The sequence below is a fragment of the Lagenorhynchus albirostris genome, chromosome 13 (assembly GCF_949774975.1).
Source record: "Lagenorhynchus albirostris chromosome 13, mLagAlb1.1, whole genome shotgun sequence".
Classification (NCBI taxonomy): domain Eukaryota; kingdom Metazoa; phylum Chordata; class Mammalia; order Artiodactyla; family Delphinidae; genus Lagenorhynchus; species Lagenorhynchus albirostris.
In genome coordinates, this window is record NC_083107.1 from 27,907,062 (window position 1) to 27,929,695 (window position 22,634).

The 22,634-nt window shown below is 37.8% G+C and overlaps 1 protein-coding gene across 1 annotated transcript in view; it reads left to right on the forward strand.

Annotated features, from left to right (window-relative positions):
• The window catches only part of EXOC6B (exocyst complex component 6B), a 712,247-nt gene that overhangs the window by 544,776 nt on the left and 144,837 nt on the right, over window positions 1-22,634 (forward strand). The window contains exon 20 of the mRNA XM_060169979.1: window positions 1,698-1,771. Within this exon, the coding sequence (XP_060025962.1) occupies window positions 1,698-1,771 (74 nt within the window). The remainder of the gene's footprint in view (window positions 1-1,697; window positions 1,772-22,634) is intronic.

Here is a 22,634-nt window from a genome sequence, read left to right on the forward strand (position 1 = left end):
TAAAACTTTAATCATTTGGGCTATACATATAGAATTCATTTATAAATGGCATATAAATTTTCTTTCCAAAGTAAATAGAAACTTAATGTGCTAATCATTCTATATCGTTTATCTCCTTCCATTTGAGTCATTTTTATTTAAAATCTCTAGATGAAGAATATTTTGTGTTACAGTTGTACAACACTTTGTGTTCTATACAATTCGTTTAATAACTTGTTTTAAATTTCATTTCACATAATGTTTTTGTGTTCCCTGCAACTTACCTTGATAACATTTTTTAAAGTAGGTCAAGGATTTTATGAAAACCTAGTAGACATTTCCTAGATGGAAAAGATTTTTAAAGAACAGAAATTCCTGTCATTGTTCATAAATCATCATTTGAATCTATGCAGTTACTAGTTGTTTGAAGTAATTTTCCAGACATATATGCAAATATCTTGATGGATTTGATTTAATTTCAAAAGACTAACATGATACCAACTTTCTATAATTTCTTAAATTCATTCCTGAAGAAAAATATAATTGAAAGGAAAACATTCCTTTTCATATTTGCTTTGAGCAGATACTTGTTATTTTTGAGGTAAATAGTAGATTGATGTTAAATGTTTATCATGCTTTGGCTTCACAGAGAGAATTCAAGACATAGTTAGTAACTGTCCAACTTTTGAATTTGCTCTGTATGTACGTGTGTGTGTGTGTCTTGTGTGTATGTAGGGGCTTAAACAAGACCTTTTGATTGCATAATAAGCAGGGCTTAGGGACAATAAAATCTGACATTCTTAACTGTTACTAGTATTTGTCCCTATAGCCCTGTGCAGTTATCTTCTTATTAACAATGTAGAAGCCAGAGTCATAAACTGAGCATGTACCCAAGGCGCTACTGTAAATTGCAAATAGCATTCATGTGGTCTCTTTTGACCTAAGACTAAATTGGGATAGAAGGAAGAGAAAAAAGAATTTTTGAGAGTGGAATAGAAGTAGAAGTCAAGAACAAAGAATACACTAGAAGGATGGACATGTACAAATGTTTCCTAAGTTTTTGCTGTGAGATTTATTTAGATGGGTCTTTTCATATCTGCAGTACTCTTTTACTGAAGAGCCAAGCACTATATTGGGGCAGCCTCTGCTGCTGGTGTGTGTGTGTGAGTGTGTGTCTGTGTGTGTGTTGGAGATAATGCACTCATGAGATAATACAAATAGTCAGTGAGGGAATAATTAATGATGTGGCAGGGAATATTTTTTGATAAATGCTTGGGGAATGAGGTGACAGGCGTGAAATTAGAAAATTCCTTCAGCAATCTAAAATATAAATAGCTTTCGGAACTGAAAAGAGTTTCACAGCTGAAGATTTTATTGTGTTGAGAGGAAAAACTTTTTTCTCTCCCCCACTCCCTCCTCCTTTGCAAGTTGTTTGTCCATTCACAAAACAAATACTCTGAAGCCCAGCGCAGCTCATGGGAATAAATTTCAGGTCGAATTAGTACAGTTTCCTTGCTGTCAGGATGCTGGAATTAATGGTGTTTTGATGACACGAATTTTGAAGGGCAAACAAAGAAGCTGAAGGGAGAGAGACATGACTCCTTAGAAGCTTGGTCCTCCTCTCCCCCAGCCTCTCTTGTCTTCCCTGTCATCCGTCTGCCAATCTCCCTGTCCATGGTTAGTTAAAGGCGCTTTTTATCCTCTTTTCTTTCCCACAGAGTTTGCCAGATCCGGCCCGGTGCCTGGGTTCCAGGAGGACACGCTGCAGTTGGCCTTCATCGACTTGAGACAAGTAAGTCTTTGTGTTTTTGTTTTTTGTTTTTCTTTTAAGATGTGTGACTGAAGACCATCAGGTCTTAAGGAAAAGGGGAGGGGAGGGGGATTGGCGTTGGCGATTCACACTGGAGACCTAAGGGTTTTTCCCTGTGTTTGAGGCCACCTCTTTTATTTAGCTATCTGGGATCCTTAGCTATGGTGGAGTTAAAGGTTTTGTGGGTGGAAGGGAAGGCAGGAGGTGGGAGGAGGGACCCAGAATGTAGAGGGACTCAAGTGACCCTCAAGTGATGTGACCCATTGTGCTATAGTTGGCTTCTGCAGACACAGCAAAAAGATAGCTCAGCAAACCAATGCTAAGCAGGTGCACTGATGCAGAGACTGCCTGCCCAGAGGACTTTTGTTGTTGCAGATAATGAGGGCAGTAGCATTTAAGAAAGATGAAATATTTTGCATTCTGGATTGTTGGTTTGGTTTGTTGACTTTTTTCTGTTGCCTTAAGTCTTCCCATCCCCTCCTTTGTAGAATGCGGTCAGCCATGAGTGACTAAGTGGTCATTTTAGATACTTAGCAAAGGCCCTGACCAGTCATGCTAACCTGACAGGCGACCCTACTGAAGTAATGTGATGAAAGCTGGTACTTAGGTATACCTGAGCTTTGCAAGCCCATTAGATAGAAAGAGTCGTGCGATAGAGCTGTTGCTTGCAGATTGAAAAGGGTGGGTTGGTAGGCCTTGGTGGATTGGGTATAGAGGAGCAGTATGGGCGGGGGCCGAAAAAGGGAGAGAGTTAACTGGGCTCTGTCATCTCTTCACTCTGAAGATGGATGGGGTTGGATAGAAAGTGTGAATGAAGTAAGAATCAATGACTGATGCTTCTCTCCTATTAAAACAATCTTTTTTTTTTTTGTCTGTTTTTTAAAAGGGGGCTGGCTTTGTTTCTCCTGCCATAATGATGCAGTGCCTCTTGTTTTCAGAGCTGACAAAGTTTGCATTCTGAGAACTTTTAGATGCCCAGGGTATTTCTTAAAGCTGTAGGACCCCTTGTATTGGTAGTCTCCTTACTACTGTGACTCGATTCATGCTAGAACAGCTTTTAACCCATAATGGATGGCCTGAGCTACCCCTGAATCCTTGTGGATGGGTGGTGTAATCTGTCATCTGATGACAATTCTGGAAAGCCCTGTTAAGCAGAAAACAGAAAATTGTGTCTCTATAGACCCGCCAAAGTTTGAGGATTCAGGCCGCGTCCCAGAAACGTGTGTCAACTTAATATTTAGGAGTTGAGGTGGGGGTTCTCTTACACATAAAGGCTTTCCCAGCATGGTCCCAAATGCAGCTGAGTATCTCTTTCCACACTTAACACCTTCCACCTGTGGATTCAGCCACTCAACCGAGATGTTCAGGTTTTAACCCCTTGGCTGATGTAAACCTGAAAGATTGGGATTTTGCTTTATGGTTTTGTGGAGCGGTGGTATCTGCTTGACTTTCCCAGCACTGTTTCTTCTCAGAGACTTCTGAGCCAATTGGCGTTTCTTGGAAAGCAGAAATTGAATTTCATTGGAAAAACACATCCAAGGAAAAATTTTTCCCTTCTCACTCTTCATGGAAAGGAAGTGTGGTCATTCTCTCGAGTTTGTGGTTTTGGTCCCTATGGAAAGCAACTAGTGTTCACAGAAAATGTTAACTAAGGGAGTAAGTTAGAAAACACAGCCAAAATAAGGTGGATCTGAGCTGGGGATGAATGCTCAAGTACTTGTGAGCTCTCAGTGAGCACTGTTGCTTATGCTTAAGTTCCTATTTTCTGTTACAGTTTTGTTCTGAGGGTTCCGATTACGAAGTTTTAGTAGTAGAAACCAAAACTCCAAAATTTCACTGAGTCATGAAAGAATATGCCTCTTGCTATTCAGTCTATCACTTAATTTCTATTTATGTCTGTCTCTATTAAAGCAGCTTACATTTTTCTTAGATCATTTGAAAAACTTGCCTAGCTCATTATTAGCAGGCCTCAGGTAGGTTGAATCAGTGTGACAAAAATTACCTTTCCGCATCCCGTGCTATTTATCTCTTTGCAGTTCATCTTAGTCATTCTCATAACTTAAAGTGACCATCATTTTTAAAGTGAGCAGCTAATGAACTATAAGAGATGTGCCGATTATAATAGAAAGTCTGAAAGTGTGGTTTCAAAGGAGATAGCTTGACCTCAAATGAGACATGACTAGGTGTCCTTGAGTATGTGTCCTTTTGCCTGTACTCTTTGCAATCCTAAAATAGAGTTATGGAATTTGGGGGCTGGGTGCTAATCTTAAAAATCATGTAATATAACCTTTGGCTTGATACTTGGAATCCCTGTACAGCACCCTAGACTGTGCTTGAATATTCTCCTTGAAGAGAACTTGCTTCCCCAAAGCAGCAGGGTCCACCTCAAGACAATCTGATTATAAGAAACATATTTCTTAAAAAAAAAAAAAGAAAGAAAGAAATGTATTTCTTAAGTTGGCTAAAATATGTCTCACTTAACTTTGACCCTTTCACTCTTTGTATTTTTATTAATGCACTCCAATTTGGGGGACAGGCTTTCTATCCTGATTTATTGAGCTTCCATCTGCTAGTAATTGAGTCTTTTTCACGTGTAGCATTGTTACTCATTCCATATCTAGTCTTTATGTGGTTGATTTTATACACCACAATTGAAGACTTTACTCTCTTTGGTCTGCGTTTTCCTTTTTGACATTCTATTAACAAACCAGATTTTAATCATTCTTATTTATTTAGCCTGTCTAAACCTTTTAAGGTCCTGACTCAGTTATCCACCTTACTACCTGATTTAACCATTATGCCCTTTATAAGTCAAAGATAACAATATTAATCAGGAATGGCCGAACTTAAAGGAAGAAGTTAAAGTTAAGGCAAGTTATAGGATACATACGCGCACCCATGCAAAAAGGGGATTTGTCCCCAGTTCAGTGCAGCAAGGATATTCTTTTACTGTCATTGAGTGTATTTTCTTCATTGGTTTATGAATATATTCATTCTGATCATGCTTTCATGTTCTTTTGCTTTACAGTGTTTCAGGCTCTATCAATTGAATGATAATTTTTAAAATATTCAAAACATGGAATATTTGATGAACTCATCTCTGTATAGACTATAATAGCAGAGTGTCATTTAAAAGCCATAGAATTTTATTAGGAAGCAAATTAGATGTGGATAGCAAAACTATTCATCCTTTCTGAGCCGTCCTGTCTATTCTAATTTTTCTACTTCTTAAGGAAAAAAGTGAAATGACATTTTGAATACACAGGCTTTCATGATATTTTACACTTTTATAGCACGTCAAAGTTAAAGTATATTTACCTACATAGCTCATTTGTCAGGTTTCTGGGTTTAGAAAACCAGCTGTTAATGTGAATTAGTGCAAATCAAAATCTTCTTCTTTGCCACTTTATAATTTCTATATTCCCAAGCTCATAAAAGTACGATTGCAGTACGACTTCACATTCATGTATCAAATCTATGTGCATATTTCTATGAAAATCCAAATTTGGGTTAATGCTAAATCTTGAGAAGGACAACTTAAAGGCTCATTTATTATCTATCTTGAAGTAGCATTTATATTCCAAGTACTGATAATTGCTGGCCCTTAATGGTTCATAATTGAGAATAACAACACAAGGCCAATAGTAGATCCTCAGTAGTTATTTGATTCTTAAGCAGTACTATGGTTTGTATTTTCTTCTGTTGTTAAACATTAAGTAAATTATGCTGATGAACACCGGAATTTGAACTTCAGATGATTTTCATTTCAGTTTATCAAACTCTGAGTGCCTACTGTGAACAAAGCACAACTTAGGTGTTGTGGGAATACACAAATGAATATAATACAGTCTCTGCCCTCCAGTAACAAAGAGGTGAACAGCAAATACTTGATTCTAATATAAGGCACAGTATGATTAAGTATTTCATTGGAATGCTAAAACAACTGTGTATGTTTCAATTATTGCAATAGCTTTTGCTGCATAACAGATCACCCAAAAACATTGGCTTAAAACAAGAACCATTTATTTAGCTCAAGTTTCTACAGATTGGCTAGGTTCAGCTGAGCTCACGCATACTTTGAGATCAGCTGCCGGATGGGCTCTGGCTTGCCTGAGGTCGGGTGCCTTAGCTCAGTCGACTCTTCTCTGCTCCCTGTGATCTCGCACTAGCCAGCAGCCCAGTCCAGGCTTATTCACGTGGCCTCCTGGCAGGGTTCCAGGAGAGCAAGAGGAAGTGTGAAAACCTCTTGAGGCCCATGCTTGAAATATCACTTCTTCCACATTCTGTTGGCTAGAGCTAGTCACAAGGCCAGCCCAAATTCAAGGAATGGGAAAAGAGACTCCAACTTACACTCTAGTTGGAATATAGGACTTTTATATAATCATGTGACATAAACAATGCAAATCAGGAGCAAGATTGAATCTCTAAGTACAAAAAATGGTCATGAAGTACAGAGGTCTTTGTAGGCCTGAGTAGTTATAAAATATTTCATGGAAAATGTGGAGAGTTAAACTGAGAAGTTAGGTGTTGATGAGGGGTAAAGGTATTTCAGACATGGAGAAGAGCTGGATTTAAGTTTTGTTTGTAAAAATGTGTGTGCGTATTCGTATGCATGTGTCTGTGTGTGTCTGTGTGTGTGTGTGCACGTGTGTGTGTATTGATTTAACCAGGATCTAGACTGTTCTGCCACCTTTAAGTATTAAACTAATCTCTTTAAATCCCCTTTTCTTAATTTCTCTTCTTTGTTCTTTGCTTTTACTTTCCAGCTTCTTCATGGACCTCTCTTTTATGTTCTGTATCTCCTCATCAAATGCTGCTTATTACAGGCTACCCTGAAACACTTCACATTTCTGTTTTTCCATTCATTGTGAGAGAATCTTAACTTCCCCAGATAATTGTTACATTATTTATTAAATTTTAGCTGTTCACCTTCCATGTCTGACCAACAGGAAGAGGTTTGAATATGTTCTTTAGAAACGTTTCTGTTCCTTGGCACCGTTTTTTACTTCCAATATACGTAAGTTTTTATAAAGCTGAATGAATTAGGTTGTGACATTGCATCAGATCTCCTGAATGGAGCTTGTTGGCAACAACTCTTATACAGCAAAGCCATCCCAAGATATCTGTGGCTTTTTTTAGATTGAGTTGGTGACGTTCCCTCTAGGCCACTTATTCCCCAATTTCTAAACCTTCAGTCTAAAGTAAGTGCAGTGCATTTCCATTGCAGGCACTTAAACTGCCTTAAAAACAACTATAGAACCTAAGAAAAATAATTGTATATTTCTTTGGAGACGTTGAACAGATTCTGATGTTATGCCTATTAGAGGTATAAAGGTAAAATCAGTATTTTCAGTTAGTCAGCATCAGGTAGGGAAACCTGAGAACCACTCAAGAATCTGACTGTGTAGACACCTCCCCTTTTATTTCCCCTCCTATCTTGATCCTATTCAATAAAATTTTGGTTTTTGAATAAAATTGCCTTCCCTTCTTTTTGCCTTACCTTCAAGTCTAATGAACAATATTCCCATTAAGAGGAACATGTCCCCTTTGCATGACTGCTGTTGGCGCTTATGGAAAAAATATTAACTGTGCTTATATTTTAGCCTCAGTAGAACATCCATTTATATCAAAAACTGATTTTGTCTGATATGGTACATATCAAAATGAGGCTCAATAGAATTTCTTTTATAATATTTCACCCTAACCAGGCAATTACATAGGAGGCTGGGGTGGGGGTAGGGCAGGCCCACATAAAAGGCCTCAGGGATCAGTCTTCATCATAACCCTTAAGCTATATTAAACTGGAAGAAAGCCATCCCCCACATGTACTTCTTAGTAGGGAAGGGTGGTGGCCTGTAGTTTTCCCAGGTATTTACTGAGCAGTTGTCAGTGAGTCATGGTAAAGAAGGGAGGTGTGGGTGTAGGTAGTAGGGGAAAGTTTTTATGAAAGGATATTCTTGGTGGAGGAAAATATAGTGGTATATGAACCCTCTAGTAGTGAAGTGTGTGGATCAGTAATGTTGTCAGTAGAAATACTCTCCAGGTGCTCAACTGAAATATTTTGTTGATCTTGAATAATGGCCTATAAAACTGGGAGTCATCTGCACCAGAGTTAGTAATCAAACAGTTTGATAACTCATGAAGTTAGAAGATGTCATTTCTATAACTGATGTTAATGGTGGGGTTAGAAGGAATGGTTTAAGCCATAAAGCACATTATCTTGGAAAAGATTATCTGCACAACTGATATGGTAGCACATATAGCATGTATATGTGGGTAGATGTCATTTCCGAAATGAAATCTGAGGTTATCATATCCCAAAGGCATTTGTTGATTAGAAGAGGATGTAGTAATATTAATATATTAGAACTCCTGCACAAATCTCTGCTGATACAGAGCCACTAAAAGCTCCTGCAGACTATAGGCCATGTCTTGACATAGGCACAGCAAGCACTTGAATGTAGATATAGACCTCCTTAATCAGGAAGTATTCATTCATTCAACACTATGCCTAGCACTGTTATAGTGGGTACAGTGGCATAGAGGGTATAGTGTAGTGAATAAAATATGGTCCCTGCCCTTGTGGAGCTTACATTCTGGTGTAGTTTGCCCATGCTTGTAACATAGGCCTTTTTAACATTCTGCCCTTCCCAAAATCTCTCTTCAGGTGGCCCTGGTGCTTTGAGGAAATGCTACTTTGTCTAGATTTTTATTTTTTGTATTGATGCTCTATTAGTCAGTTTTAGGGACAGCTGCAGAATTTTCTGGAAAGATCCCCAGGACAAGGCCAAATGTGCTGTATACTGATAAGCAGGCTTTCAGAGAAAAACGTTTAGCTATGTTTGGCAGCCTGGCATAAATAAGATGGTCAACTTGAAATACTTCCTTTCCAAAGGTAGTCCTTTGGTTTTTGAAAGCAGGTTTTTCTGGCTGTATTAACAAAATTGTTTTGCCCATGTTGTTTTGACAGACACTTATAACCTTCACAGTGATACCTCTAACCTTAAAGGAAGTTCTGACAGCAAATAATTCCTATTGCCAAGTAGAAAAGAGCTAACACCTCTGGGTCCGGTTTTGTAGAATAAGAAGAAGAAGAAGAAAATCGGGAACATTTCTGAGAATAGATTCCACTGAGCTAGACCTTTGACCTCATATAAGCCAACACTAGATCAGCATACACAAGGATAGGGCACAGGTGAATAAGGTCTTCAGCTATGGGATGTGGCTGCAGCTTCTGCAAATCAGATATATCCCCTTACTTTGCTTGGGACATTATTAACTGGAGCCACCATAGAAAATTTATAGAAGGAATTGCCAGTAATATGTAACACATTCTGGGATTTACTGAGTGTTTTTGGTTGATTGGAGGAGAATTTATTCTAGAACTGCTGAGACTTTGTCTCACCTATACCAGCCTCTTAACTGGGGAGGAGGTGTGTCTGGAAATGCTGAATCATTAATGACAGGGTCTTTAAACTGAATTAATGGCAGATATGTGGAAATAAGCAATGGGTGAAGAACCTTCAGTTAGAGGGGTTGTGGACAATCTTTTGGGTGGCAGGAGACAAAACACCAGACTTTTGATGTATTTTCCCATGAATAATGCATTGGATTTGGCCTTTGACTTATGGGCCTCCCAGGCTGATTATCCATTGTTACTGGCAACCCATATTGGTACAGTCCTGGGTTAGATGGCTAACCTAATCTAAAGCTTGGTCAACAGAGTTGTCCACCACTTCCTACTTTAAACTGGAGGCAGAGAGATCTGCCACCTAGAGATTTCACCAGAGTATAGAACAGCCTTTCCAGTAGTGGCTAGAAGGACCTTTTCCAGAAGTGTGAGTCTAGTCTGTGACAACCCTGCTACCCCTTTGGTCCAGTAAAACAGCTGTAACTTTTAATGTGGGCATGGTGCCAGCATCACTCCAGATAGCCTCATAGTAAAGTCTCTCAGTTCAGAGGCTAGAGTTGCGTTCCATTTCAACTCTTGTGTGAAGAGCTAATAAGCGTAGCATAGTAAGCCACCTGGTTATTTCTACCTTAGCTCATAGACAGCATTTGTGATCCTCATGCTAAACAATAAAAGACCTAGGTAGTCTGTGAGGCCAGCTGCTAGGCTAGCCTGAGCCACTGCACTGCTCTCTACTTTCCCAAGAAGCCAAGCCTCAGAAACTCAGGAGGTCTCTTTCTTACTTCCAACACAGCATGGATATGCATACCCATAAACCTGGAATTTGTGAATTTCTCAGATAATCACATCTTCAAGAGAAAGGACAGGAAAGTCATCACCAATGAATTTCCCCGGGAGTAGCAGTGGAATCAGAGGCTGTTGTGGTAGTGCTGGCTGAGTTAAAGCCTATTGGGTTCTGAACACAGATCTCATCTGCATTAACTACACTGTCTAGTGTCCTATTAGAGGACGCTCATAGGCCACAGAAAGGACAGTAGAGCCAGGCCTTGGAACTAATTTCTGACAAGTGTATCCTACTGATAGCCGCTGGAGGGCAGCAGAGAGTGACAACAAAGGGCTAGATGTAGGGAATTGGGGCATATTTCAGTTTGCCAAGAAAGAAGCCCCCCATAGCTGTAAGAGAATTAGCTATCTGGGAGCCACCATTACAAGCATAGGCGCCTGGGGAACAAGGAACAAAAAGAGTGTCCAGAACCCTGATCTGAGGGTTAAAACCCTCCTACTAGGCAAGTTCAGAAACCAGTAAAGAAATGACGTAGAACAAACTATGAAAGGGGAACCAGACAGCATCAGTAAAGACAGGGAACCAAAAGGACTAAAGTGTCAAGTCCCAAGGGGGCAAGCAAAGATGGAACAGGAACCAAGTGAAAGAAAGAACTACAGTGGGAAGCAAGCCAGAGTGAGTGAGTTGAAGAGGCAAAGGGACAATCCAGAAAGACTGATTCTGAGGCAGCCATACCCAGGAAGGAGTCTTTCTGTAGGACACCTATCAGCAAGCAGAGAGCTGCAAAGGAACCAGTTTCCTACACAATCACACAGCTATATCAATGGGATGCTTATCTCTTAAAGTAGTCCCTCCTTGATTAGCCAGGATTATTTCCTTCTTGGTCTTTCTTCATTTCAGGAGCAAAATAACTCTTTGCAAATATGGAGAGAGAGAGAGAGAGATGATATGGCATTTTAAGATGTGACTAAGGGATTCTTACACATGAAATGAAATTAAACTTGGGCTTGAAGCCCTTCTGGATAGCATTGGTGTCAAAGGACAGCGCACTTTCTTAGAATAGCCTGTGATACTGCCTTATGATATTTTACACTGTAACATTTGCTAAGAATATCCAGTGGAAAAGAAAAACTGGCTCTGGTGACTAGTTATATAGGCAAGATCCCAATCGATCCAAGGATTTAGGATCTGTTCCCAGTAGGTTAGCAGAGAGCTGTTTGGAGTCTCTTCTAACTGCTGTGTAAGCAGTTTTCCAAACCCCTTAAGGATGGAGAAAGAAAACTCTTTTTTGGCCTATTAAACTTCTAGTGTCTCCCTTCTTTGTCTCAACTCCTTAAACATCAGGAAAATGGGACGCCTGTACCTGTAAATTCCAGTAAGTATTTAATGCTTACTCCAGGATTATAAGTCTTATAAGCTATAAAACCTTTATTTTTATAGCCTAAGAAATGTTTCCAGTAGGTTAGTTCATAAATATAACAGGTGAATGACTAAATAAATTATGCTATACCCATATAAAGAAATATCGCTCATCAATAAAAAGAATAAACTATTGATACCTCCAGTTCTCGAATTTATGTAAAATTCCAGAAAGGGAATTTCATACAGCATAATGTTTTAAGATTCATCCATGGACAGATTCAATGCAATCCCTATCAAATTACCAATGGCATTTTTTACAGAACTAGAACAAAAAAAATATTAAAATTTGTATGGAGACACAAAAGACCCCAAATAGCCAAAGCAGTCTTGGGGGGAAAAAAACGGAGCTGGAGGAATCAGACTCCCTGACTTCAGACTATACTACAAAGCTATAGTAATCAAGACAATATAGTACTGGCACAAAAACAGAAAAATAGATCAATGGAACAGGATAGAAAGCCCAGAGATAAACCCACACACCTATGGTCAACTAATCTATGAAAAAGGAGGCAAAGATATACAATGGAGAAAAGACAGTCTCTTCAATAAGTGGTGCTGGGAAAACCGGACAGCTTTCATGTAAAAGAATGAAATTAGAACACTCCCTAACACCATACACAAAAAGAAACTCAAAATGGATTAGACACCTAAATGTAAGACCAGACACTATAAAACTCCTAGAGGAAGACAGAGGAAGAACACTCTTTGACATAAATCACAGCAAGATCTTTTTTGATCCACCTCCTAGAGTAATGGAAATAAAAACAAAAATAAACAAATGGGACCTAATGAAACTTAAAAGCTTTTCCACAGCAAAAGCTATATCAGCCTCTTAACTGGGGAGGAGTTAACAAGATGAAAAGACAGCCCTCAGAATGGGAGAAAATATTTGCAAATGAATCAACAGACAAAGGATTAATCTCCAAAATATATAAACAGTTCATGCAGCTCAATATTTAAAAAACAAACAACCCAATCAAGAAATGGGCAGAAGACCTAAATAGACATTTCTCCAAAGAAGACATACAGATGGCCAAGAAGCACATGAAAAGCTGCTCAACATCACTAATTATTAGAGAAATGCAAATCAAAACTACAATGATGTATCACCTCACACCAGTTAGAATGGGCATCATCAGAAAATCTACAGACAACAAATGCTGGAGAGGGTGTGGAGAAAAGGGAACCCTCTTGTACTGTTGGTGGGAATATAAATTAATACAGCCACCATGGAGAACAGCATGTAGGTTCCTTAAAAAACTAAAAATAGAATTACCATATGACCCAGCAATCCCACTACTGGGCATATACCCTAAGAAAACCATAATTCAAAAAGACACATGCACCCCAGTGCTCATTGCAGCAGTATTTACAATAGCCAGGTCATGGAAGCAACCTAAATGCCCATTGACAGATGAATGGATAAAGAAGATGTGGTACACATATACAATGGAATATCACTCAGCCATAAAAAGGAACGAAATTAGGTCATTTGTAGAGACATGGATGCATCTAGAGACTGTCATACAGAGTGAAGTAAGTCAGAAAGAGAAAAACATATATCGTATATTAATGCATATATGTGGAACCTAGAAAATGGTACAGACGAACCGGTTTGCAGAGCAGAAATTGAGACCTAGAAGTAGAGAAAAAACATGGACACCAAGGGGAGAAAGCGGCAAGGGGTGGGGGTGTGTGTGTGATGAACTGGGAGTTTGGGATTGACATGTATACACTGACGTGTATAAAATGGATGACTAATAAGAAAATAAATAAATAAACATACACAGGTTAAAAAAAAAGATCATCCATGGTATTGGATGTATCAATAGTTCATTCCTTTTTATTGATGAGTGATATTCTTTATATGGATATATCATACTTTATTTGGTCATTCACCTGCTATATTTGTGAACATTTTGTTGTTTCCAATTTCACACTGTTATGAATAAGGCTAATGAACATTCATGTACAAGTGCTTGTGTAGATATATTGATATGTTTTTATTTCTCTTGAGTAATACTAGGAGTGGAATTGTTGAAGTATACATTTAACTTTTTTTTTAAATGTCAAACTATTTTCCAAAGTGGTTGTACCATTTTCCGTACCTGTCAGCAGTGAATGAGAGTTCCAGTTGTTCCACATTCTCTTCAACACTTGGTGTGACAGTCTTTTATTTGTTTGTTGGTTTGTTGAGTCATAATTAACATACAGTAAAATTCATCCTTCTTAGACATACAGCTCTGTAAATTTTTACAAACTTGTGCAGTTGTGTAACTACCACCCAAATCAACATGCAGAATGTTTCCATTACTCAGAAAATTCCTTTATGCCTCTTTGCAATGAGTCTCCTCTTTCTACTCCCAGCTCCTGACAATGACTGTTCTGATCTCTGATGCTACAGTTTTGTCATTTAAATGGAATAATACATGTAAATGGAACCATACTCTTCATTTTGGCCTCTTTCACTTAGCATGATGCTTTTGAGGTTCATTCATATTGTTGCATATATTAGTAAAGATTCATTCGTATTGTTGCATATATTAGTAGTTTCTTCATTTTTATTGCAGAATAGTATTCCATTATGGGGATAATTTGTTGACTCATTCACCAGTCGATGAATATTTGGATTGTTCCCAGTTTGGGGATATCATGAAAAAAAAGCCACAATAAAGATTTGTGTAAAGGTTTTTATGTGGACATATGTTTTCATTTCTCTAGAGTACTTAGGAGTGGGATTACTGAGTCATATGGTAAGTATATTTTTAACTTTATAAGAAACTATCAAACTGTTTTCAAAGTGGCTTTACCACTTTACATTTTCACCAGCGATATATGAGAGTTGCAGTTGCTCTGCACCCTTGCTAATATTTGGTGTTGTCAATTTTCTTTTCATTTTTACCATTTTAGTAGGTATGTTGTAGTATCTTGTGGTGGTTTTAATTTGCATTCATGTAATGACTGTTGATGCTGAACATTATTTTTTGTGCTTATTTGACATCTGTATCTCTTCTTTTGTGAGGTGTTTGTTCAAATCTTTCATCCAGTTTTAAAAATAATTATTATTGAGTTGTAAAAGATTTTTATATATCGTGATTAACAGTTCACTATTAGATATGTGTTTGACAACATTTTCCCCCTAGTCTGTAGCTTTTAATTTTCTTAATAGTATTTCTCTAAAAGTTTGAGTGTTTTATCTTAACAAAATACAGTTCTCAGTGACATCATTTTTTTCTTTCATGGCTCCTGCTCCATGTGTCCTATGTTAAGAAATTTTTGCCTAACCCAAAGTCACAAAGATTATCTCCTATTTTTCTTCTAGGACTGTTATATATAGTGTTAGGTTTTTTTACATTTCATCTCTGTTGACACATTCTGAGTTAATTTTTCAATATAATGTACAATATGGTCAAGATTCATATTTTTATATAGAATGTATAGTTGTTCCAGCACCATTTGTTAAAAAGAGTATGTATTTTTATTGATTTGCTTTGACACCTTTATCAAAAGTCAACTGACTATATATGTATTGTTCTATTTCTGGACTCTATACTTTGTTCCGTTGATCTGTGTGTCTATCCTTTTGCTATGTCTTGATCTTACTTTTATATTAAATCTTGAAATCAGGTACTATGGTATGAGTCCTCTAACTGTTTTTTCTTTTTCAAAATTGTTTATTTACTCTAGGTCCTTTACATATATATTTTAGAATCAGCTTGTCAATTCCTACAAAAAAACCTTGATGGAATTTTGACTAGGATTTTATCAAATTCATAGATCACTTTGGAGAGAATTGACATTCTGACAATATTGAGTCTTCTAATCCATGTACATAGTCTCTCTCTCCATTTATTTATGTCTTTGATTTCTTTTATCAGTGCTTTGTAGTTTTTCAGCAAATCTTGCAAATATTTTGTTAGAATTAATCAGAGTATTTCATGTACATTTTAAATGCTATTGTTTTATGTCAGTTTTTAATTGTTCATTGCTAGTATATAGAAACACAATTGGTTTTTGTATGTTGATCTTGAATCTCAAACTTTCTGAACTCATTTATTAGATCTAGTAGTATTTTATACATTCTTTGGGATTTTCTAGGTAGACAGTTATGACATCTGTGAATAAAGACAGTTTTACTTCTGCCTTTCCAACGTAGATGCCTTCTGTTTCTTGCCTTGTTGCACCAGGACCTCCAGTACAATGTTAAATAGAAGTGCTGAGAGCAGATATCCTTGCTTATTCCTGATCTTAATGGGAAAGTATTCAGTCTTACACCATTAAATATAATAATAGGTGTAAGTTTTTTATGCTCTTCATCAGTTGAGGAAGTTTCTCTTAATTCTTAATTTGCTTAGAGTTTTTATTATGAATGGTACATCAGTTTTATATCCCATCATTTAATTAGCCACTATTATTTTTGAACTTACAAGTTATTTCTAATGTTTTCTTTTTATATTTAAATTATAATATATGTGTTCATACTTATAGCCTTTTTTTTAACCTGAATTTTTCCTTAAGGTAATTTCTTTATGTAAGAGTTATAAAAACATTTTTATGGCTTTTAAATGTATTGTTGGTTCCTATAACAAAGGGTTATTATACCAACTTAAAGTACACCTAGCAGTGTATTCGTGCACTAGTTTTACAGCAGCCTGACCAACACTGAGTCTATAAATTATAAATTTTAAGTGTTTGGTTAATACGATAGGTATGAGGGTACCTTTATTTTTTTATTCCATGTCTTTTTTTTGCTACACATTAAAAAAAATTGAGTAGCCCATGAACATCAGTAAGGGCGTGAATTTATCAATGTCTGGTTTTGAATTCTTATTGCCCTGTCCTGTGATAGGTTTTTTGCAATCTGATTTGATGCACCTCTAATTTAACGTTAGCTTATTACAATCTAGTAAGAAATACAAGACTGATATTTATAAAAGTTAACTACTAGTAAAATGTATATGTTTAAGTAACAAATTAAGTATTGTGCAAGCATTGCATGAGTTTGAAAGAGGGAGACATTGCTGAGCCATTAGAAGTGATGATTCTTGCCTTTCTGGTTAATGGGTCAGTAGGAGCTGATTTTGTTTCTTTTGTTTATTTAGTTTTATAAAAGCATTCTGTGACCAAAACATTTGAGATTCACTCTTCATGATGTCTCTAAAATTGTGTGTGAAATTTAATTCCCTGCTAGTAATAAAAAATGTTCAAACCATTGTTTGTCTCCAGTGTTACTATAGAAAGAGCAAATTAGCCGGCTATTGGCTAGAAGAGCTAAGGTGTGAGGTCTCTATTTTCCAGAGTATGCTAAAAAAACATGCTCTAGAGACTTAATCTGAAGATTGAGGTGTGGGTGTTCACCTAAGCTAAACATCAACCAGAAAGAGGCCTCCCAGATTCTTCCCAGAGTTCTGATGCTTTGGGCCTGATGAAGACAAGTAGCAGGTTCTCTACAGCAATGTTCTGGCTGCCTTAAAAGCTACTGCTAGTATAGTCTGTAGTATTCTGTGACTTAGCACCGCAAGAGACTTGGAGAGACAGTGGGGAGAAAGTGGTTCTCAGAAGCTACTGGTACACCAAGGCTATATTAAAAAGGACTATCTCAGGCAGTAGTAAATTAACAACATCACTGAAAGTGAATGTGTGTTATGAGGCAAGGGGAGACGTATCGTTCCTTTTAGAGTGTATACTGCTAATCATCTGTCAATATAGCATTTGTAGTTTGTGTGCTTCCCTGTTCTAAATCCAAGTGTGATTAGAGTTCCATATGATGCTCTTAATTTTTCCTTCCCTTAAAGCCTCTGATTGAAATCATTAAAAGAGAGAAGGTGGTTTTACATGTGTTTTCTCTGGAATGCTGCCTTCCTACATCTATCTATCTGTGTGAACCTCTTTTCTTTCCCTGTCTGCTTGATGAAATGATAGTGAAAGAAGACAGTTAATTTCATTGGAGGAGGTAATGATAGGCTTGGGGAATGGGGAAGGCGAATGGAAGTGGATAGTGGGTATGTTCATGGTTCTTTCTATTAAGTATGAAACTATTTTATTCTTACTTCTTCTCTTGATCTGTCTTATGCTACTACCATTGAGCATCTTTTATTTCTTTTCTTTCATTCTGCTACCTACTGATTTTTAAAAACCCAATTATGATTATGTCATTTACTTGCTTAAAAAGCCTGAGAGCTCTCTGTTGCCCAGTGAACAAAGGACAAACTCCTAGCAAAGCAAGTCTGGTCCCAGCTTGTCTCTCTCATCTCCTTTTCCTGTCATTTTTCCCCCTGTAATCTCTACCAGGACCACTCTTTACACCTCCCTGATCCAAAAACTGGACAAGCTTTAGGCCCCCTCTGCCTGTCACAGAGTGCTCTCCCTTAATAAAGTGACAAACTCCTTCCCTTCCTAAACTGCTTGGCTCAAATGTCATCTCCTTTATAAATTCTTCCCAACCTCCTCAGACAGATTTAATTGTTCCCCCTTTGGATCCCTGACATTTTATATGTCCCTTCATTACTAATTCCTTTGTAATTACTTGTTTAATCATCTGCCTTCCCCATTAGATTCTGAGTTCACCAAGGGCAGGATCCCTGTTTCATTTATCCTCAAATTCCCCCTCCTCCAGTGGGTAACATAGTTCCTATTAGGTATTATGCTTTCATAACTGCTTTCTGAATGCATTGACTTAATATTGTTTTGTGTCATTTCAGAAGTAAATGGAATTAGATTGAATTTCTGAATAATATTTGTACTCAAACTCCCTTAAATAAATAGTGTTCATTATTTTCCTCCCACACCATGCTCTTCATTTTCACTTTAATCTTGTTAAATGAAGTGCAGAGGTCACAACCCTGAGGAAAGGAAGGAGCAAATATGGGGAAAGGGAACTTAGCTGGTAGTCCCTGTACCCTAGCATAGGGAGGACGTTCTATAGTGAAAGTCAAGAGGGAAGCCTACCTAGGAACAGCACCATGCAGCTAGAAGGTTCATGCTGAAAAGGAAAATAGCTCCTCACCTGGTAAATTATTCTCACTGCTTCAACAGGAGATAACTTCTCAGATGAAACACTTGGTCATATTCTTCCAACCCTGGTGAGCACCTGGGTTCAAGTATCAGGTGTTCCCTTTCTATGTCTGTGCCCAGATGGGGGCCATTTTTCTTAATGCATGTGCACCCTTAGAGTTCATCCAGCATTTCATCCTTGTTGTATCTGTCTGAGATGCATGTATCCCACCTAACTGAGCTCCAAAATTAGGCCAGAATGTCAGTCCGAACTCTGAAACCAATTCAAGATGTTGAAATCTTTTTTAGAATGACTTCTTTTTTACAAATAATTCCTGCTGAGGCAGTTAGGAATTTTGAATGAAAGTGATTAATGCGTTGAAAATGTAACATGGCCTTATTCTCCATGCCAGAAATATACTTATCTTCATCCTGTATAAATAATAAAAAAAATCTTAATGTGTTATATCCTATTATAATTTAAAATGTTCTAAAACTAAGTTCCTGCCTGTTCCTTCTGCAGTCTTCTTCACCTCAATTAATGGCAATTCTGGTCTTTCTTCTAGGAATAGAAATCTTGAAGTCATCCTTGACTCCTTTCTTTCTCTCACATCCCACATCCAGTCTATCAGCAAGCCGTGTTTTCCCTCCCTTCAAAATATATCCAGAAACCAGCCATTTATAACTATCATTTCTTTTCTCATGATTCAAGTAATAATTATTTCTCATTGTATTCTTGCAGTGGTTTCTTAACTAGTCTCCATGGTTGTGACTTTGCCCTTCTATAGACTGATCTCAATATGGCAACCAGCATGAAACAGTTAAAACAGAAGTCAGATCACATCAGTCCTCTGTCCACAACCTCACAATGACTTCCCATTTCACTCTAAGTAAAAGCCTAAGTCCTTTTAATGACCTACAAGATACTATAGAATTTTCAGGCACACACACATACTACCTCTTAACTGTCTGACCTCATCTCCTACTTCTTTTCTCCTCACTCTGCTCTGGCTCTGATAGCCTCCTTATTGTTTTTCAAATATGTCAGGTACAGGCCCATCTCAAGGCCTTTGCACTTGATATCGACTCTTCCTAGAAGGCCCTTTTCCAGATACCTGTAGTTCTTGCTCCTTTATCTTCCTCAGGTCTTTATTCAAGTCATTTAAAGTTCACCTTTTCATAGAGGCCTTTCCTATTTAAGGTTGTAATTTCACTCTCCCACTACCCCTGCCACCCCACCACCAAACCAAAACCAAAGCAAAACTCTATCCTTTTCCCTGCTTCATTTTTCTCTGAACGATTTATTATCTTCTAGTATATTATATATCTTACAGATCTTATTTAATTCGTTTTCCCTCCACTAGAAAATGATTTCATGGGGGTAGAGATTTTGCCCATTTTGTGAACAACTTTATTCTTAGTGCCTAGAACAATTCCTAGCATATGGTAGGCCTTCAGGAAGTATTGTTGAAGGAAAAAAATGTAATCTCTACATGTTTGCCTTAGTTTTAAGTATTTACAGGTTAATAGCCTTTAGACATGAATTGTTCTACAAAGCAACCTGATATACACCATTAAAAGTAGGGATTTCAGAAAGTTTTTAATCAGCGGTTTAAAAGTGTGTTGTACATGTTGGACTCTACCTTTCAATGAAGTAGAAAAAGGATATTTCCTAAAAGTGTTCTTGGTTATGGATTTCTTTGCTTCATAATATAGATTGATAGATACCTGCTGATAAGTGTCTCTCTCTAATCACATATTACCCAGATGTTGGTGATGATGATGATACTAAGTCTGGAGAGGTAAACTGTGAGCCGGGTGCCACAGTTTCTGATCACAAGTTGGCAGTGAGACTTGAGACAACCCAGCTTATCAAGAAATGCAGAAGTCACTTAAAAATGGTCAAAGTAAGTCAACAGAACATGTTGGGGAGCACTGTTTTGGTAAATGGAAAATTGACTCCTGATTGCAAAAGCGTGTTGTGACTTTTACAGAGGACTTTTAGTGTTATGAAGGGGCAGAGTAACCTCTTTTTCCAGCAGAGTACAGTAGAGTATGATGAGATATGGAGAGTTTGGGAAATCAAAGGATACCAGGTGAATGTGACACGCTGGATAATGAGTGTGAATGTACCAAGGAGAGAGAGGCACTGTGGTAGTCCAAATACAGTATTTTGTATAACAACAACAGCAAGAGATATTTTAACTGTGTAACCTACAATTAGAATCTATAAATTCAGTAGCTCATCCTGAGAAGTGGCAGAGAAATCTGAAATAAGATATTCAAGGCTATTTAGTCCCTTTGTGGCTTTCTTCATGTCCTTTTTCTTCATGTCCTTTCTCAATACAGTTGTTTGTGTCTGGAGGGCTTTAGGCCCACAAAAACCCAGAGAAAGGAGGGTGATCTGTGGAGGATCTAGCCTGCTGAGATCTCCCACTTCTTTTACAAAAGGCAACTGGCAACAGCTCACTATCCTTAAGTAGCAAGTTGCCTGGACAGGGATCATAGGATTTAATTGTTAAATCTGTGACTGGCTAATTGCATAGATGCTAGGGTTGGGTGGCCTAGATAGGCCAACTGACTCCTTAAAATGTGGTTTTTTTGTTTTTTTTAATTTCCCAGTCTGGAACAGAAGAAAATAGCTGTGGTTTTATGTTAGTTGTATCCTGTAGTGTGCTGGGGAGCATAAGTTTCAGAGATTTCTTTATTGTGGCTCCCGCTTTTTATGAGGTAATAGAACCAAAAAAATCTTGGCACAGATCAGAAGTGGCAGAGGTGAAACCATTCACCTTTTTTCCTACTTCCTCTTTCCCACTTTCATTCCCCAGAATTTAGTGGTAATTTTACATTCATACACACACCTCAAAATCTCTTATGCAGAGCTATTGAGTTTTGAGTTGTGTACTGTCTCCTGGTCTTCTAGGCATGCTAGCCCCTGGGAGCGACCTACAGTTCATTGGTTTTCCTAAGGCATCCCCTAATACATTTGAAAAGATGTTGTTTAGCCTCAGAGGTCATAGAACTGAGTTTCCAGTAGAGCGAGGCTAGAATTGCTCACAGTGTTAAAGCATTGTGAGTGGCAGTGCTTCGCCCACATTTTTGTCATCCTCACTGAGGTCCCAGGATAAAGTGGCTGAGAAAAGAATCCATTTAGCAACTGATAGTAGAGCCACCCACTATGGACCATCCCAGGATGTAGAATATTGAAGGGGAAGTCAGGATATCTGTGATGTTGCCAGCAACCAGGTTATTTTGGGAAAGTCGCTTGCTTGTATTTTAATTTCCCCAAAGTAAAATGAAAAGATTAGGTTAATCTTCATGTTCTGTTTGATCTCTTGTGTCCTCTGATTTTGGTTCATCCTTACTAGCTTTAAACTTGTCCTCTTCAAGATGGTTTCTTCCTTAACTTCCCATATGTACTTGCTTAGAATTCCTATATGCCTATATTTCAATTTTAGAAGATAGCATGTATTTAATAGGAAGCTTTTTGGCTTTACTGTCACTGATTATCCTCAGCTTATAACACAGGATCCACTGAAATCTTTTAGTTAAATTAATACTTATCACTCCACAAGTCTGTATCTCATAGAACTTATTGACTCAGTTGGGGGGAAAAAGTATTGACACCAGGAGATTCCCTGCTTAGTTTCTCCTTTTGAAAACCTGAGGTCAGGATCTTACTTGCCAGCAGTGGAATCTGCCATCAAGGTATTGCAGCTTTCCACAGCTACCTTGCTTTAGGGAGTTCTAGCATGATCTATTATTCTATTGCCTGGAGCAAGATGTTCCTGGAAAAGAGGTCTCTGAATGTTCAGCCAATTTAGCAATTCATTGGCTCAGTGTTCTGAGATATTTCAGGATATTATGTGCAGAATTGAAATTTGTCTGGTCACTGCCCAAGAATCAGCACTATTAACGATGGCTGGATTAGGAGGTAAAAGACTGGGCAAAAGAGCTTTGAAAGAATTGTTTCCAAGTTTAAAGAGGAAATCAGTAAGTCAAGAGCAGGCAAAACTTCACACAAGAATCTTTAAGATACCTCTGGATCTACCTCTTCAATTGCTTCTTCTCAGGCTCTTTTTTGCAGGGGCGGGAGTGGGTGGGTTTCTTTTCTTCTGCCTATCCCTTAATATTGTACTTCAAGGGCTCTACCAGTCTTCTGTTCTATCAGTTCTGTTAGTTCTCTGTTCTCCTTACTCTGTATATTTACCTAGCTGAGGAAAAAATATAAGGGT